Source organism: Sparus aurata, chromosome 9 (genome assembly GCF_900880675.1).
Source record: "Sparus aurata chromosome 9, fSpaAur1.1, whole genome shotgun sequence".
NCBI lineage: Eukaryota > Metazoa > Chordata > Actinopteri > Spariformes > Sparidae > Sparus > Sparus aurata.
The window spans coordinates 21,068,632-21,082,494 of NC_044195.1; the positions used below are offsets into that span (position 1 = coordinate 21,068,632).

At 40.4% G+C, this 13,863-nt stretch overlaps 1 protein-coding gene across 12 annotated transcripts in view; it reads right to left on the minus strand.

Annotated features, from left to right (window-relative positions):
- Positions 1-677: 677 nt before the first annotated feature.
- fmnl2a (formin-like 2a) overlaps positions 678-13,863 on the minus strand; it is a 65,546-nt gene continuing 52,360 nt past the window's right edge. For 2 of the 12 annotated variants that reach the window (XM_030428340.1, XM_030428348.1), the window contains 13 exons: positions 13,727-13,747; positions 11,939-12,063; positions 11,656-11,858; positions 11,300-11,534; positions 11,139-11,207; positions 10,973-11,053; positions 10,753-10,882; positions 10,237-10,400; positions 10,030-10,131; positions 8,181-8,276; positions 7,643-7,766; positions 3,906-4,005; positions 3,446-3,563 (listed from right to left, as the gene is read on the minus strand). In XM_030428340.1, coding sequence (XP_030284200.1) covers position 3,563; positions 3,906-4,005; positions 7,643-7,766; positions 8,181-8,276; positions 10,030-10,131; positions 10,237-10,400; positions 10,753-10,882; positions 10,973-11,053; positions 11,139-11,207; positions 11,300-11,534; positions 11,656-11,858; positions 11,939-12,063; positions 13,727-13,747 — 1,451 coding nt within the window. In that variant the 3' untranslated portion in view covers positions 3,446-3,562. Of the gene's footprint in view, positions 3,564-3,905; positions 4,006-5,217; positions 5,339-7,642; positions 7,767-8,180; positions 8,277-10,029; positions 10,132-10,236; positions 10,401-10,752; positions 10,883-10,972; positions 11,054-11,138; positions 11,208-11,299; positions 11,535-11,655; positions 11,859-11,938; positions 12,064-13,726; positions 13,748-13,863 lie in introns of those variants that run through there. The other 10 variants (XM_030428343.1, XM_030428350.1, XM_030428341.1 and 7 more) reach the window with 9 other exon arrangements.

Below are 13,863 nucleotides of genomic sequence, written 5' to 3' on the forward strand. Positions count from 1 at the left end.
TCAGGTGTGGATCCAGATAAAAAAATGTTCCCCCTCCAACATTTTCAACATTTATGTTTATTTATGCATTGATCTCCATGAAAAAATGCATTTGTGTGACTGGTACCAATCTGGATCTAATAGATTTAAATATGTTTTATTTAATATTGGATTAGGCTGTTAGGGCCTTGGTGGAGGTATGCACTCTACTGAGAGCCATTGTAGTTAATAGAGGTTGCTGCTATGGTTCTACTAATTCCTGACAGCTAATTAGTAGGACATTTATCAGTTAATATTAGTAAATGACCAGTGTTTGATTCAGTTCAGTAGATGTGTAACATCAAATATAAACCCAGCTAAAGCTAAGTCAATGCAATAAATCCTCCCTTAATGAGTCCTGGTTTGGATGCTTATATAAAGCTGTTGTGTTATAATCAGGTCTGTCTTAATGTTTGTCCAATACATTTACATCACTGATGGAATACTTGATATAACCACTCAGTATAACACAATACAGTTGAATTGCAACCTCATCTAAATTTTGAAACTTTCCTGAAGGTGTAATTTATTGCATTAGATTGCATGTTTGATTTACATACGGCTCTTCATGTTACTATTTACTTAAATCTCCCACTGATTGTGGGGGGAAAAAAGAAAGACTCCCCACCCGTTTCAAAAAGAGAAGACAAGTTAAACAATTTTATATTCAATGTAAATAGTTTATTTGATCATATTCGTTGAAAATCTCATATCACCTAACTTTTAAAAAAGCTTGTTATTTTGTAATCAGCACAAACTGCCTAAAATACATTTCTGGTGAAAGCAAAAAAAACAAAACAAAAAAAACATGCCAGTATTATCCAGTTAGAGATAGAGTCACTATTACAGACAGTGAAGTTGAGAAAAAAAGAGATGAACGGCAGCACGGCTTCAATGGAGATAATCACAGGAGGGTGTGTGACGAGGACACAAAACCAGCTGATCACAGGTCGACCAGTGGAGACTGGCTTATTAGATTGAACATGTTTGATTCAAGAGTTTAAATCTGTTCAAATGCACAAACACTTGCACATCAGAACATGTTTCTTCTGAGCTGGCTTTGACGCCCCTGTGACACATCTGCGAGCAAGTTCAGTGATCCGCTGCCTCCTGCATGAGACACGATGATTTAACACACTACTGTAGATTCATTTGGCTTAATTAAATATACAAAAAATGGAAACAAAACACTATAAGTTAAAATAACATTCAAGTTGTATAGCACAAGGCAAAGAAAACTTTTGTTTAAACAATATGTACAATAATAACCATCTGGTGATGTGAATTAAATCAAAAAAAAAAAAATGTAACAAAATATCTGTACATTTAGGAAACTTTTTTTTGTGTTGTGAATTTGTTTTTTAATGATCGTGGACACGTTTAAATGATGATGATGATGAGCTTAAAGGAATCCTTTCAGTGGTTAAATACTATACATTAAAATTACAATAAAGTGAGTAGACACAGTAGCCTTGGCTATAAGTAATCTGTAAAAAACATTTGACAGAGATGAAATGCAAAAGGTGTATCCAGTTTTGACGATGAGATCATCCAGTAAGGTTCATGCAGCTTGGTAGGAAAATGTCTTTTACGTTGCTTTACATGTTAATTTATTCTCGTTATTTGTTCCCAGAAACCAAACAAAATGATGTGCTGCTACAGAAATGCAACAATTCCAAATGGACGGTAGACTTTTAAGTTAGCAGGCGGCCTACTCCTGTGGATTAAGAGCTACAAATTCAGGCTTGAGCTGTTAACGACTTCAGCATGGAGAGGCCTCATATCCAACATTCACATTAGCCCAGACTTGAATTACTTGTTTAAAAATATATTTTTTTCGTGTGTTCTTCATCATCCTTACACAACCCATATTCCAAAAAAAGTTGAGACCTTGAAAGCTGTAAATAAAATGGAAAGCAATGGTTAACAAACCATTTTTGATCTACTTTCACTCGATGACAGTGCCAGGATCCCATATTGTAGAGAGTTACACCTCCATGTCTTTTTGGTTATAGAGCAGGTCTAGGTGCTGTATAAACGCTGAGGTTGCAAAAACAGCGTCAGAGCTAATGTGGAAGCACAGTGGGGCAGTCACTGCTCAGGCCTGTGAAAGCTGACCAATCAGAGCAGATTGGGCTTTGTGAGAGTGGCGTGCCTTGAAATAGACAGGAGCATTCACCTGCCAACCTTGAGAATGTAAAACTAGGAAGAATTTCAAAACCAGAGTGCGGTTCCGAGGGTCCTACCCCCCCAAATACTTGAGGTTCAAGGACATTTTTCCTGCATGATTTTTATAGCATGACGATGACAAAATACTTGCTGCAAATACTGCATTTTATGTCAATTTTACTCTTTATTTTTACTTTTATAATAATTCACTTTCTAGTGTAAGCTTGCATATATCTGTGGCATAAAGTAATATATATCACTTTTCATTAATTTTTTTGCCTAAGCCCTTAAAGAGTCTGTGAATGCCACTGCCCTATTTGTCAGCCTTTCGTTGGGGAATGATGCAGTGCGACCCCTGTGATCAACGGAAAAACTGACTTGGCAGTATTTCCTTTGACACTGTATGCAGGAACCGAAAAATGTGTTAATTAAAAAGTAACTATTTTCCAGTAGAAACCCAAAATAAAAATATGATATGAAAACGAGCATTAAACAGAAGCTTTAATGTTCAAACTGATATTAGTTTTTGCTGCCTGCAACATGTCCCAAAAAATTTGGGAGAGACCAAATTTTTCTGGAATAGGGGTTGTACACACTTTTGTACAAATATTGAGTTCAGTGATTTTCTGATCACCGTCTTCAAGCCTGCTCATCAGCCCTTTAAGTCAAAGTTTTGAAGCCTCGAGATGTTAAAAAAGAAAGTGCAGGGCGAGCACGCGTCTGTATGAGGAATGGAAAAGGAGCACCGGAATGTACCAAGATACTAAGAGATGTAATATTTGTAACAGCTAAAGGGAACACGTCCCGTATACATTCTACATTCTGTTTCCGAGGAAGCGTCTCTTCACGTGGCTCTTAAGGCCACAGCAAGTCCACTTGTACACACATATTAAAGCCAGGTCAAGTTGTATTGCTCGAAGTGGGGGAGTATTAAAAAAAACAAATCAGACAAACAGAAGACATTAGCCCACAAAAATAAGTTCAGGCACTTGGCTTGTCTAAGGTTTGTGAATCAACCTTTCCGACATTTTAAATTCAGTCCCACACATGTCTCAGTCCTTCATGAAAAGCTACGACACCACAGACATGGAATAACGTGTATTCTTATGTAATATATATACATACTCGTCTCTATGGTTGCTACAACTTGTCATCTTTCACTTATCCATCCTTCAATCTGCATCCGACCTCCCGTCTCTCCCTCTCTTGACGTCACACACATCCTCACCATCTTCTCCCCTCCCAGCACATGCACTGTCCCCCTCGTCACATGACCACTTCGCCGTTGTTCACCGGCCGCAGGTTCTGATCATCAAAGCGTCTCCTGACACTCCTCCGCACAGCGTCCGCTCGCCTGTAAGGCTGATTCCTCAAATCTGTGAAGGGATTGATGGGGGGGGAATAGGGGGGTTGAATAAAAGAGCTGTCAGTCATCTTGTCAGGGCGGTTTTGATGAGCCCACATGCTCAGAGTGCTGGCAGCCTGTCTTTCAAAGCAGCATGAGGTCTACACAGAAAAAAAGCCCCGCAGGTCAACTGTCTCTGGGAGTTACCACTGAGACATACAGAGATACTGTTAAGAGGAGTAACTATTTCTTTTTTTCATCATTAAACATTTGCATTGTCATACCGGATATAAGAGGAGGAGGAAACAGAGGGAGGATGATCCTAAAGGAGAGGACAGTAAAACAGGAAGGGAGGTAATAAAGAGATGCTTGCCAGGTTTGGGACACATCCACCACTACAGGGGTGCTACTGGACGAGTTCCTTACCCTCGAGTGGACATTGGGAAATTTAGTTATATTATTCTTCTTTAGAGCTAGATGAAGAGAAGACAAAATGAAGGTTAAAAGTGGAGGAGGAGGAGGCCGACCGGAGCGCGTCAGCCCGACATATTCACACTGGCTTTGCTAAGAGAGCGCCGCAAAGCAGAGTGGCAGCAGGCTGCATGGGGAGGAGGGGGGAAGAAAGGCCGGAGTAGAGTAAAGGGAGACAGAGCTGGAGGATGTTAACTAGTTCAACTGGCAAGGAGGAGGATGAAAGCTTCTGTAGGTTGTCTTTTTTTCTGTGTTATAAACCCAGTCTGCTTTGCAAAGTGGCTACCAGCAGGACAGAAGAAGAGCCCGTTTCAAACGTCCACTGAAATAAACAAATACGGTTCCGGGACACAGCGTTATTGTTACGTTTGACAGCATCTTGACCGAAAACCAAGCAAAGCATGCATGCATGCATCCAGGGAAACCACATTATTACCACAAAACAGGTGCGAATGCAGTGAAACGACCTGGTTGTGTGTTAGTAGCACACACAGAGCTGCAGAGACAGACTGCTGCAAGTAAATGAGTAATTATACAAAGGCATCATGCAGAATATTAGTGACTCTGCCAGAGCACAAAGTTTGACAGAAGGGTGACCCGCAGGGGCAAGCAAAAGCATATGGGGCTAGCAGGGATGCATTGTGGGAAAGCAGGCAGGGATGAAAGCAATCTGCATGCAAGAAGCTGTATCAGCAGCAGCAGCAATGATTTGTGATAATGAACACACACAAACATTCATTTTTAATTAAAAAGAATGATTGAACACACAGAAAAAAGCAAGTTATAATGCCACAGACACTTACACAACCATGTAACATGTAGGCGATGAGTGAAATCCTTAGTGTTTGTTTTCAGTCTGCCACCACTAGATGGCAGCTTAACGTTTCTGCTTGATGATGGAAAAAGTGCACTCTCCAGATAAGAGTTTGACCTTGGAGACGGTTTCTTCTGTGACATTATTGTTTGCCGAAGTTGATAAAACAATGGTGATAAATGAGGGTGTCACATGTCATGCAGGTGGGGGAGCGAAAACCATTCCGACACCAAATCATGCTTAGGGGTGGTGGGGAAGAAAACACGTGAACACTCAGACAAGGTGTGTGCGTCTCAGGTCCGATTAATTAAAAAAAATAAAATAAAATACAGGCATGCAAGGATGGAAGGAGGAGAGAGAGGAGATATAAAAAAAAGATGAGAGAATTTGTTCCAGCAACCTTAGAGAAGAGAGACAGTTCTATAAGCTTTAGTAATGGTACTCCTCATTGAGGGCGGGCTCGCAGAAGAACCGAGAGCCGCGCTTGGCAGTGCGGGCGGTAAAGGGCACGGTCTTCAGCACTGCATTGAGAACAACAAGGACAACAGCCAGGACAAGACAAGACAAAGACAATATAAGAAAAGCAGACTCCTACAGGGGGTTTAGCACTGGTTAGCACTAAGCAAATACCCAACAACAGCATCAGGAGGAGGAAACATGTCTGTAAAGAGGGTGAGGCTTTACTGAAGGGCCTGAAATACACTTGGATTATCACAGGACTCCTACTTTTACTGTAAACTCTTTATGGCTTTGGACACAGCAAGTTTATGTTGTTACACATATTTGGATCGACCTGAGTTTGTATTAAAGTCCTCAACACTTAAAGCACATTAACTTTATTCCTGTGGTGAGTTGTGGAAAGATATCGAGAACCTTAAATTAGAAAAAGTAGGAATACCTCAAAGAAAAGGTACTCAGATTACAGGTAAAGTATCAATGGGTAATACTTTATACTGATGGAGCAAACTAGACTTAAGTGATGATTAACTACTGCATGACTCATGATGTTTTAATTCAGGATGTATTATGAATTTCTATTGCTTACGGTGAACAATCAAGTTATTCTGACTTTAAGTGATTAGATTACTTATGAATGTTTATTCACCGTTACCTCATATATTAGCTGATATGTGACCAAATTAACTGGATTCCAGCTCCATTAAAACTGCATTTGCTCAACCTCGTATGAAAACTGTTCCTGTTCTCATAAAAAAAAGCCCTATGTTTTCTTTTCTTTTCTTTTGTTTTTTAAATCAGACTGGTAGGAAAAGGTCGAGTTAGCGCTGAATATAGAGAGTGGGTTAAGATAATGACAGGGAACATCGTTTGAGTTAATGTTAGCAAATCTGCACAACCATAAAAAGTCTGCTGAGTCATATCTGCTAAGCTTTTGTCTTTTATAAAAGGAGCCCAACACTACATCTTAGAAAAATGCATTTTCCTTTTGGATGCATGTCTCTTTTTGACATTATGAACATCTGAACATAATTATACAGGTGTAAGGACAGGCTCTCTCACTTATTGACTTATTTAGACTTCTTGTTAGTTTCCAGGTTTGATTTCTAGAGTGGGTGAATTGGTTCATCATTCACATTAAATCATCACGAGTCATGTATTAGTCGAGCATTACTTAAGCAAATGATTTGTAAGCTTATTATAAAGAGTTACTGTATTAACAACCAAATGTTCTCCAAGTACTGATGGAACATTTTTATTTACTGTATTATTTTATAATGTATAATATTATTGTATAGTTATTAATATATTAATATCAGTATGTAAGTAGCATTTTACTGTTGTGGTTGGTCGAGCTGGAGTCGATTAAAGCGACTTTAAAACTACCCGAACAGTAAATAATCTATATCAATGCATATCAATGGATTAGCTCGTCATATGCTCTTTGCACAAAATTTCATTTTGCAAATAAAATCAGATCCATTAGAGCGAAACTTCATCTTCATCATCTATATTAGATTTTTGCAGATATTTATCAGTGTAAATGTTGGCTGATAAGACACTGCTGTACAAACATGCTGAAGCTAGGTTTAAGATAGACTAACGGTGTCTCTATTACATAATTTGTCACCAGAGAACACTGACATGGTTGTTTTTCAGATGTAAAATGTTCCCATCAGTATTTATGTGTTATGTGTTTTAAGCTTTCTAATATCAATATAAATATTGGCCTAAAGTTAGCTAGATTGCAGTAACTATAGAGGTCAAACACATGCAAGAAGTGGAGTAAAATGACAATATATGATTATGAAATGTAGCGAAAAAGACATATAAATGGCCTTAATTTGGAAAAGTAAATGTACTTCCACCACTGCCCTTCAGTAAACAGAAGATTGATTAATTCCCTTCTGGTTAATTTATATTCCAGGTCGCATCCCAGCCCCCGTCACACAGATGGCATTACGAAGCAATGACAGAGCAGATAAGATAAGCAACGACCATCAGACACGTCGGAGCTGAGTGTCACTGGATTAGCTGGACTGTCAGCGCATGTTTGTACTCATGAAGTTATCAAACCTTCAGTTCTCAAACATCTGACAGCGGAGTTTTTAAAAAAGAGCCACAGTGATCATGTTAGTGGTTTAGATTCCCCTTTGTTAATGACTGAATGTAGAGTGCTGGAGAGGACCTTCATGCAGAGCACCCTGAACGTGTGTGTGTGTGTGTGTGTGTGTGTGTGTGTGTGTGTGTGTGTGCGCGTGTGTGTGTGTGTGTGTGTGTGTGTGTGTGTGTGTGTGTGTGTGTGTGTGTGTGTGCGTGTGTTTGTGTGTGTGTGGAGAGAGACTGCAGCCAGGCCCATGTGACGTTACCCGTGATGATGTCCTCTATGGCTCCGTCTTTGCCTTCGTAGACGTGTCGGCTGTCTTTCACCTGTTTCCTCCGGAGCTCCTGGATCAGCTCTTGCTGCTGCCGCTTGTTCTTATGAGATGGAGACTGAAGACCACACACACACACACACACACACACAGTCATCATCTAACATCTTCTAATAAGTCTTTCAGACATGAGTGTACTTTAATCACCCGAGGATTCTCCCAACATCAGTATCTATCAGTCAGTCTCTCTCAACTCTGTGCATGTTTTTAGTAATTGGAGCAGTTAGGAAGTATAAGCGCTGATCCTGAGTCAATGTGATGAGGCTCAGCAGGGTGTCGAATGTAGAACCAGATATAACTACCCCCGGCAGTCAGTCAGTGTAAAACTAATCCTGTGATCAGGAGTCTGGAGGATGAAGCGGAAGGGGAGGAAGTGGAACCGGCTTACCTTGATCCACTGTAGCCTCCTGCTCTAAAAAGCAGTGGGGGCAGTAGTACAGTGAGAGAGGCGGTGGAGAGTCGGGTGACTTACCTTCTGGTCTTCCTCCATCATGGCCTCCTGTTCCAGAAGTTTCTCCATCAGAAGCTGCTCCTGTCGCTTTCTCTGCTCGTTGTCCTCCTCCGCTTGCTGAGGGGATTACAAATAGATGTCATGTACACTCAGTAAATGAACTGTTGAAATGCACGTGTTATTTCTGATGCTACAGGTCTCTCATCAAAAACAAGACAAAATACATAGTGTGGGATCAGTGGAGTTGTTGTCTTCAAATTTAAAGGAGCCTTGTTTTGCTTTTCCGGTTTTTTTTTTTTTCAGTCCACACCAACAGAAGTTGCTCTCTCCCACAGAAACAATACTCCAGAAACGTCTCGTCAGTAGTCCCTCCTTTAATTTGTATAATACAAAATAAATACAAATACAAATACAATTAGCACAGCTGCTCTGGTGTTGTTGGCAGTGCTGACTCAGGCGTGTGTGAGCTGACCAATCAGAGCAGAGTGGAGCTAAAACAGAGCGTTTCAGTCGAAGGGGAATACAGAGCTGCAGCACTGGACTCTATAAGTAGGCTGATGTGGTTTTTGAACATGAAAGTATGTACACCTATTCTAGTCGTAACCATAAATATTATGAACATTGAGCAAAATATGTCTTGTTGTCAACTTCTTTCCTCACTCTCTGAATGTCTCCCAGGCAGTTATTGTGACAGGCACAGGAACTCTCTTTTTAAAAATATTCACCACATGTGCTGGTGCAATCTGAGCTTCTATTTCAGTGTCAAAACATGTGGTAAATTAAGTCATCAGAGTGGTTTGGAGTAGTAAAGAAGAGAAAGAGCAGCACTAAACAGAGCTGACACACAGGCAGCCGTGAGACGCAAACAGCTGAAAACACATTGAGCAAGTCTTGAATTGAAGCCCAGTTCCTGTAAACATATTGATCAAACTGCTACTTTAACGATCATTAAGAAAAGAGTCAAACATTATCAACACAGATGACGTGTAGTAACACATAATGTGATTGGTTTTGTTTGTTATAGCACCGTAGTACAAAATTCTTGCTCATTCAATTATAAAATTCTTACTTACTTTTAAAAATCAAAAATACTTTTAACTTTTTTGATAATCAATGAATTAGTTTGAGTATCTTTTAAAGAAAAAGACGTCAAAATGATCTGAATCCAGCTTATTCAATGTGACACATTTCTGGTTTCTTTATTCCTCTATGACAGTAAACTGAATATCTTTGTGCTGTGGACAAAAGAAGACATTTTTTTTATTTCGTGTTGAGCTTTTGGGAACAGTGGTAGACATTTTTCACAATTTTTTGACTTTTTATATACCAAGCAACTAATCATCAAAGAAAATAATCATCATTTGCAGCCCTAGAACACTTCCTGAACACCTCGTACACACAACACACACAAGCATTTCAAACTCAGTCACCACACTGACCCTCCTCAGACGCTGTTGTGACTTAAAGAAGAACTCCACCAATTTTACACATCAAAGTTTGTTTATGGATCTTGGAGATAAGTGAAATTCGTGGCTCCAGAGGGAGCTGCAGGAAAATAAACTGACTCACTTGAGTCAGTCTGTGAGTGTACCAGACCTCTGCAGCCTGCTCCTCATCTTTGCCTCAGGGTAGAGACCTAAGGCTATATAAGCTGCTATCAGCTTAACAATCTGTCTTGACTCATGGGTTGATGTGGATGATGTAGGAGCTATACTGAATCAGTAAGACAATATCTCTGGTTCTGTTGCATCAATTTTGTGCTATATAAGCAGTGAAGTATGTTTCAACTGGTTCTGTGTGTGTGTGTGTGTGTGTGTGTGTGTGTGTGTGTGTGTGTGTGTGTGTGTGTGTCAGACTTTTTTCAACTCACCCTGTAAGCTTTAACAAATCGCACAAACACAGGGAAGAAGACAGAGGGCGGCGTCGTTTTGGAGTTCTCCCCGAAGAACTTCACCGCCTCATCAAAGGCGTCCTTTTTCAAAGACAGAGGAGTTAAGTTAGACAACATTTAGATGACTTTGTGTAAAACTTTGTTCGATTCAACAGATGGCACTACATAATGGTGTGCTCATGTTACCTGTGCAATCTTGGCATCATCCTGCAGCTTCTTCAGCTTGCTCTCATTGTGTGCAATAAAGTCTTTCAGCATGGTGTTGTGTCCGTGCATGCTGTACTCTCGTTTGGTCAGCTCCATGCCTCTGTTCAGCTCCTTGACGTCCAACAGGACGTTCTCCAACGACACTGTGAACACGAGCAGCAGCAGTGTAAGCAACATGCGCAAACCAGGGTTATTATTATAAACTAAAACTTAAACTAAAGAGAAATAAGACTAAATTAAAAGAAAATGCCTGGTTACAAAAGACATTAAAATGAAATAAAAACAAACAAAAATTAATGTCAGTTTTAGTTTGTTGGCAACAGGTATCAGGTCCATTTAGTGTGAATTAAGTTAATTAACAAACAAAGATTTGAGAGGTGACTAAAACTAAACTAAAATGTGAAAATTAAAACCTGAATGAAATATAAAACAATTGAAAATTCAAAACTACCAAAACAGAACAATGTCAAAGAGAAACAAATCTGTACGACTCACCTGCTGCAGCTTTCTCCACGTAGTGCAGCTCATTGTAGAAGAGAGAAACTTGTGCGTATTTCTCCTTTACCACATTGGCTATGTAGTGTAACAGCGTTAACTTACGGTCCGTCGACTTGGTATCAAGTAGCTGTAAGGAAAGTAAAAAAAGACAAAACTCTAGAAAATATTTGTTAAGAAAAAGTAGAAGGTTTAATAAAGTAAAAAAAAGGCAACTTACCAAGTCTAAACTTTGCAGTTTGAAACCGTACACCGCTCCTCTTTTGCTGCTGTTCATGTAGTTTCCAAGCGCCAAGATAATCTGAGAGGAAGGAACAAGAAAAATGTGAAGAGGGAAACTATACATTGAATCAACATCATGTTCAGTCCATAAATGATTCAGTCACCTCAAGGATTTTCTTTAGCTTCTGTGACGACTTGATGGACACAGATGCTGCAATGACGGCATGAAGTTGCTGTGGGTAAACAAACAGGATGACACGAGATCACTTCCTCAAGCATCACATAACAATCCTCTAATTAACGTCAAAGAGGTCCTGTTTCTCACCGGCGTGAGCATCTGCACGCTCTCGCAGAAGTTGCCGATGAACGCCATGATGGTCATCTTCTGCATGAGCCGCTCAATTTTACTGAACTGCATCATGAAGCGGTCTTCGTCCGTCAGGCTCTCAACGGGCTTGCGCTCTTTCTCAAACTGCCGCATGACTTTGATCTCATTCTCTGTGGGCTGGAATCGCATCAGACACTCCACAAAGTCCACCGGCAGAGTACGTAAGTCGAAGCTGAAACACAGAAGAGATGATGGACATTAAAACACACTCAAAACACAGAAAGCAAGTGCAAAATGCACAGAAATCACTATGGAAGGACTGGAGTCTTCTGTTTTATTTTGAAGGGGCTTACATCTGAATGGCCTTGCAGATCTCTTCAGGAGTCTTGCCCACTTTCCTCAGTGTGATTGCCAGGTTCTTTGCTCGGTTAGAGTCCAGCAGTGTCACCTTGTTGGGCCCCTTCTGGATGACCTTCTGCTTGTTCATGGTGATGTCCATTGCCGGTCCCTGGGCCTTCGTCTTAAACATCTCCTCAAACTCGTCTACGTTCAGGTCCTGAAAGGTGGCAACAAATAATCGGTTCATTGTCTGTTATCAATGGAAATGGATTTGCTAAACTGAGAGAGGACTCTTACCTCGAGTATCCTCTCATCATCGATCTCGTTGAAGACAGTCCCATTGATCTGGTTTGGTTTCAGAGCGACCCAATTGAAGACGGGCATACGGAACTTTGTCTTGATGGGTTTCTTGATCTTGACAGCTACACAGGACGCAGACATGTTAGCATAGCATCCTTATCTGCTATCAGAGTGCACACACGTACATTCACACACGTGCAGGGTAGACATTGATCTGGGATTGGTAACACACATGGAGTTCTCTCTAAAAACACGCAATTCAACTTGTGATAGACTATGTACTGGACAGATTATGGCTATTTGTGACCAACTGAGCTAATTCATTCAGGTTGAACATAAGGCAACCCCACAGAAAAGTGGCGAGCCAGGCAAGAGGGATCTTCCAAGGACCAGACCAGCGTGGTGAAGCAAACCCCGCCCCAGAGTAATGCACCAGCTCAACTATTAACCCTGAAGGCTGTCAGGGGAAAGGTGATCTTTTTTATTTTATCTTCTGTCAGTCATTGTGTCCAAGCATGCAACCAGCACTCTGATACCTCAGTCATCCATACAATCACAAACACACACTATCAAAACTAGGGCTGGGCGATTAATCGAATTTTTATCGCGATTTCGATTTTGGCTTCTCACGATCCTGAAAACACTGTAATCGAAGAAAAACGATTAACGTGCCGCCGCGCGTCGTGTATGCAAATTACTGCGCTGTAAAAGCACAGTGAACGCACCTGTGTCGCCTGCAGCTGCAGCAGTGAGTGTGTGGATCAATTGTGGAATGAGAGATTGAGAACATGGCAGAAAAGCAGCCTGAGCCTTTAGTTGAAAAGAAAGGTAGGACAACTTCGGTCATTTGGAGACATTTTGGCTTCAAATCGTCGGATGTGGAGCAGAAGGAAATTGTTTGCGAAGTCTGTCACAACGTCGTGTCTGCACCCCAGGGCAACACGACACATTTATTTAACCATAAAGTGGTCTATGACAAAGTATTGAAGGAGCAAAAGACCCAAAAAAGTGCAAGAGCGTCAACTTCAGCTACAGCCACCGCCACCGCAACACAGTCCTCCATTGACGACACTCTTTACAATGCCGCTCCATATCCCACCGGCTCCCGGCGACAGCGAGAGATAACGGAGGCTGTGACATTCATGCTAGCTGAGGACATGTGCCCTATCAGTACAGTTAGCAACCCAGGCTTCAAGACACTGGTCAAGACTTTGGACAAGCGATATGTGTTGCCATCACGCAAACATACAAATATTATTATCATTTACTTTTTTACTTGTTACTAATCTATCTGGTTGTTTTTCTAAAAGTTATTTTTAAAGTTGAGTTTTGGTGGCTCAATAAATCCTTTTTTTTAAATCAGTGAATAATCGTGTTTATTAATCGTGATTTCAATATCAATCAAAATAATCGTGATTATTATTTTTAGCATAATCGCCCAGCCCTAATCAAAACTACAATAAGGTGTGAAGGTAAAGCATGCAGAGTTTTGACATTTGGTATTTTCTTTGTCATTTAAAAGTCATAGAAGTAATTCAAATAAATATGGTGTTTCATATATGTTTGTCAAGTTCATGTTTGTCTGAATTGGCAAAAAGAAATAAACAGAAAAAAAATACAGGGAAAAAGTTTGCATTATTTCTAAGAGACTTGAAATGACACAAATGCAACACATTTCTGTCTTTTTCTACTTTAAGTCAGAGACTGAAAATACCAGTTTCAAAACGTGTGATAAAGGAAGGGGAATAGTGGAGGGACAAAACGAGCACGACAAGCAGAACCTACAGAAAAGTTTGATGGGTCCCTCTGGTTGGCAGAAAAAGAAACAATTCAAAAGATAAATCATTAAGTAATTGAATTGGCAAAGAGTTAGTGAGAAAGCGTCCACATGCACATCTCAAACACACATCTCACTGTTTACT